Raw genomic sequence first — 5,182 nt, forward strand, 5'->3', positions numbered from 1 at the left:
ACTATACAGTGGTACCTCGGGTTACATACTCTTCAGGTTACATACGCTTCAGGTTACAGACTCCGCTAACCCAGAAATAATACCTTGGGTTAAGAACTTTGCTTCAGGATGAGAACAGAAATCGTGCTCCGGTGGCGCAGTGGCAGCGGGAGGCCCCATTAGCTAAAGTGGTGCTTCAGGTTAAGAACAGTTTGAGGTTAAGAACGGACCTCCGGAACGAATTAAGTACGTAACCAGAGGTACCACCTAGAAGAGCAGAAGGGTACAGAACTGTGCAAATCAGGTGGGAGAAAGGTAGTTGTTACACTTTTTTTCTTCTCTTTTCCCAGCCTTAGTTTGGCATTTTGGGGTGGAAGCAGGAAGGTTGTATCTATCTTCTAGACCACTGACTAAGCTGATGTGTTGTCGTTTTTTATTTAGATCGTTGAAAGAACTGAATCCCTGAACCGCTCCATACAGAAAAGGTAACTTCCATCCGAGGACTGAATATTCTTAAGTTATGCAATGTTGATGCTGTGCTTCACAGGGTTAAAGGCAACTATGCTGAAAGTAATAATAATAGTAATTTATTATTTATACCCCGCCCATCTGGCTGGGTTTCCCCAGCCACTCTGGGCGGCTCCCAACAGAATATTAAAAACACAATAAAACATCAAACATTAAATACTTCCCTAAACAGGGTTGCCTGTTTTACTTACTTCCCATGTTACATGCTGCCTTTAAGAGCCAAGTCATCCCCACGTAGCTTCTATAAATAGTAAAATAAAAATATGAAAACAGCCTAATTATATTTGCAAAATTAAACAGCAGTTTAAAATGATATAAAACCCAAGCCATTAAAAGTAGATTGAAATAAGTACAACAAATTGAGGTCCCTTTAAAAGCTAATAAATATGGGGATGGTGGGGCAATAGTCTATATTATTAATATCTGTAGATCAAACTTCCCAGGCATATTGGGCCACCACTGAAAAAGCCTCATCAGAAGTGCCCACAAATCTAATTAATCTAATTAATCTTGGCCTGCATGCAGGATCTCTTAGGGTGATCTTAAGGCCTAGGCAGGTTCAAGTGGGTGCTGTGGGGTCCTTCACAACACCTGGCCCCAAACCATCTATTCTTCTTGATACTGAGGACAAAGAATTGGGCTGTGTATCTCTTTCTTGGGCATAACACTTAAAACTTGCTCAGACTTGTGCTTCTTTATTCAGACAAAGAAGTGAAACTTGGTTAGATATTTAGCCAAAAACACTGGCCACAAACCAGGATGTGCAACTAAAGTTTGTGCTAGACAAGGTTAAATACTGGGATAGTTCACATATCACATTAAGCTAAATCATGTGCAGGTTCCTAGGGCTGTGATTGTGGCCACTTTGCTCTTGCTTGGTAGTTCTGCTCCTGTACTGAGCAGGTTAGTCTGGGTCATTCTGACCCAGAATAACCACAGGCTGTAACCAAGATTTGTCCTATCGCTTATGGCTTGTCTGTGAGATCTATACTACAAGGAGAATCAAAACCATTCAGGAGGAGCAGAACAGCCTTGATCTCCTCTCTAGGAACCCACACATTCTTACTAAAGCAGAGTTTGGCTTGGTATGACGTGTGAGCCAGGCCACTATTTACCATGAACAAACCATGGTTAAACTTTGGTTCAGGCAATCTCCCCAGTCTTTCTGCTTGCACAATGACAAGCAGGTATTGCTGGTGTCTCCTTTATACAAGTCCTCTGCAGGGGCAGAACTTATTAAGCAAGCTAAACCATGGTTTCCTTGAATTCTCAGGATCTTAACCTAGGGTTACTGCAACAAATCATGGTTAAGTATTTTCTTCAATTAGTTCTTACTGTATTCCAAAAATCACTGGCAAGTAGGAAGATGGCGCTATGAACATGTTGGGCTGGATTAGCTTTGAAATGCCCAGGTTTGCGAGAAATCCTCTTTCCATTGGCCTCTTCTCCTTCCAGTAACAGTGTGAAGAAGACACAGCCACCTCTTCCAGTTTCAAAGATTGATGACAAACTTGAGCAGTACACTCATGCCATTGAGGTAAGGTGAAACTCCTTGACTCTGTGAATGAAGTTGTCCAAAACTTTGCTGAGGGTGCAGCCTGGTTTCCTTCCACTTCTGATTTAGGGAATGTGTTAATTGCTTTGAAGAACCTGCCTTGATTGGCTCTAAATGGATGGCAAGCTGGTTAGGTACTTCTGCTGTTGCACATAATAGGATTCAGATTCTGGCATGTCTCTGCAGATGTCATGTTTTCTGTGGCAAGCAAAGTCCTATGTGTGATGCTGTGCATGTGCTACCAGCTTGGTGTAGGTTAGGAATCAGCATGTGAAGGTGCCTCCTTTGACCTCCTATCCAGTTATCACATGTGTGGGTTGCGGCTGACTTCTGTTGGGCCTAATGAGATGCTTTCTTGTTACAATGTTCTGTTGCACCTCTACTGTAGGATGGGAAACCTGTAGTGCATGAGATGATGTAGAATTACATCAACCCTCCTGCAGCCAAGCTGGTGCCAGATGTATTGCTCTGCTTTCCATTGGACTCAAGTCTGAGCAGCCCAGGACCTCCATACATACTGCTCAGCCTTGCACCCTGGGGAGGTTAATTTGGTGCTACTAATGTAGCAGTTTGACTTCACCCCTGGTGGTGCACTCCAATGTCCTTTGAGGCAGACATCATCAACCCCTAACCATTGGCCGTGGAGAGTGAGTCTGCCTATTCCTGTCCTGCTGGCTACAGATTTTCCACCCTTGTCTTACCAGCTATGGCATAGTTTGGCTGGCTGGTTTGGGTGTGTGTTTTCATTATGGGAGTCTCTGAAATGAAGGCAGTGTCTGCACTAGAGGTGTTTAGGAGCTGCCCTGCACCCTGCCTGCCTGTCCTACCATCAGCAGGAGCACTGTTGGCATAAAGTGGTTGTGCATTGCAATTCCTGTCTTTGAGAGGAACACATCCACCTTCCATTAGAGCTTACTTAAGCAGGAGCATCACTGTGATGCAGATTCTGCCTCATGTAGGTACCTGGAGATGAGAGTCAATTGGATGTGTTTAGAAAGAGCCTGATACACGATTGTAAAAGAGGTGAATTGGTTCAGAGTAAGAAGCTCTTTCAAATTTACGTATGTCCCTTCCAGACGTCCATCAAGTCTCCGAAGCCAGTGCGTCAGCTTTCCATTGACCTGCCTTCCACTAGTGCTGCAGTGGCCAGCACGAAAAGCCTCTGGGAGACAGGGGAAGTGGCTCAAACCTCTGTGAAGACAACCCCCTGTAAGGTAGGGCTTCCGTTGTGCTTTGTGTTTAAAGAGCCTACTGTTGGAAAAGGTTGATGCTGTTATAGAAAAAATGAAAATGCACCTTATTGCAGGAAGCATTTACATGGACATGATTTAATGTGCAAAAATGCACTCAATCAAATGGGGTCAGAATATAGGGCTCCCATACTGATACACTGCATAAAAGTTCTTTCGTTCTAGTAAAGCCTCTTGCATGGAGGTGCCTGTGGTAAATGTTGACACCTAGGTTTTTATACAGGCTCCCAGTATGCTTCTGAGCACAGTTCAAAGTGTTGGTGCTGACCTTTAAAGCCCTAAATGGCTTTGGCCCAGTGTACCTGAACGAGCGTCTCCACACCCATTGTTCAGCACAGACAGAAGTCCAGCTCCGAGGGCCTTCTGGCAATTCCCTCACTGCAAGAAGTGAAATTACGGGGAACTAGGCAGAGGGCCTTCTCAGTAGTGGTACCCGCCCTGTGGAATGCCCTCCCATCAGATGTGAAACCAGTAAGCAACTACACAACTTTAAGAAGACATCTGAAGGCATCCCTGTATCAGGAAATGTTTAATGTTTGACATTTGCTGTGTTTTTATTATGCTGGAAGCTGCCCAGAGCATCTGGGGCAACCCAGTCAGATGGGTGGGGTATAAATAAAAGCACCACCACCATCATCTAATGAGCTGGAAGAAAAGCAGCTCAAAATCCTACCACTGTGTCCATGCTTTTTTAGGACATTGTGGCTGGAGACATTGTGAATAAGAGAAGCCTGTGGGAGCAGAAAGAGAGCCCAAGGACAGATGAAAATGTCAAGGTGAGAGATCCACTTGTTTTTGGAGATACTCAGGGTTTAAACTGGTGAAGAGAATATTGGGGGCAACCTGGAGCCTGTGTGGCTGCTCCTTTGGAAAGGCATTGCTTATTCATATGGTGCTATACTGACTGTTGTGTGGAATTTGCTTTTAACATTGCTTCTTGCAAATTGTGGGAAAGCAGTGCCTCAGCAGCATGAAAGGGCTCTAGTGGGGAAGCATTCTGGAATAATCACCTATAAATGGAAATGTGTATGGCGTCTTTAACGCCTTTGGGTCGCTCTTTCAGTTCAAGTGCTCTTTCAGGGCTCTTACTTAACACTCCTTTTTGACATGAGTTCATCTGTGGCAGGATGACCATCTGTGTACAGTTTCACTTCTCCTATACCTTGCTTTGTTACAATAAAAGTCCCCATACTCCCTCCTCGGGTGTAAAAGGAGAAGTGTAATAACTGGATCAAAGTCAGACCACTTTGGAAATACTGAAAGTTGGATAAGCACGCAAAACACTTGGAAAGCAGGAAAGCAGGTGGTGTGGGAAGAGGAGTAAGTACTTTAGCCTCTGAAGCTTCTTCCGTTTCCTCCCCTCACGTTTAGCTTCCTCAGAAGCTTCCTGGCAAGAAGTACAAGTACGTGGCAACAGGGCACGGCCAATACAAAAAGGTCTTGATAGAAGACGGGGCAACCGAAAAATAGCCTGCTTTGGCACCAAAACACACAGGTAGGTACAATGGGCCACGCAACAGATTAACTACTAGTGATTTTTTCCTCAGTGCTCGAAAGACCACCTTGCATGCAATACTTTAGTAATCTTCACATAATTTACCGTTGCCATATTACAGGTGGCGAGTGAAGCAGAGCAATATGGGGGGGTTTGTAAGTGACCCCTTTGTACTTCAAACTCACTTGCTTTACTGGTTCTCATCCAATCTGAAACTGACTTGTGTACCATTCTTAAGTGACTCTGTCTTGAGCCACAGTGACATTATCTCTTCTGCATGTAGGGAGAAGGATTTCTCTGGTAGCAGTGGAAAGCCTTGTGTCTCTCTGGCAGCAATGCCATGGCATTTATTTCATCAGGAAAGACAGCACTTAC

The 5,182-nt window shown here is 44.4% G+C and overlaps 1 protein-coding gene across 3 annotated transcripts in view; it reads left to right on the forward strand.

The window, feature by feature from the left end:
- LSP1 (lymphocyte specific protein 1) overlaps positions 1-5,182 on the forward strand; it is a 76,133-nt gene that overhangs the window by 59,334 nt on the left and 11,617 nt on the right. For 2 of the 3 annotated variants that reach the window (XM_083587631.1, XM_083587632.1), the window contains exons 6-10: positions 421-464; positions 1,963-2,044; positions 3,139-3,276; positions 4,008-4,088; positions 4,684-4,807. In XM_083587631.1, coding sequence (XP_083443757.1) covers positions 421-464; positions 1,963-2,044; positions 3,139-3,276; positions 4,008-4,088; positions 4,684-4,782 — 444 coding nt within the window. In that variant the 3' untranslated portion in view covers positions 4,783-4,807. Of the gene's footprint in view, positions 1-420; positions 465-1,962; positions 2,045-3,138; positions 3,700-3,972; positions 4,089-4,683; positions 4,808-5,182 lie in introns of all 3 variants that reach the window. The other variant, XR_014541922.1, reaches the window with a different exon arrangement.

Source organism: Podarcis filfolensis, assembly GCF_964270895.1.
Source record: "Podarcis filfolensis genome assembly, chromosome: 1".
NCBI lineage: Eukaryota > Metazoa > Chordata > Lepidosauria > Squamata > Lacertidae > Podarcis > Podarcis filfolensis.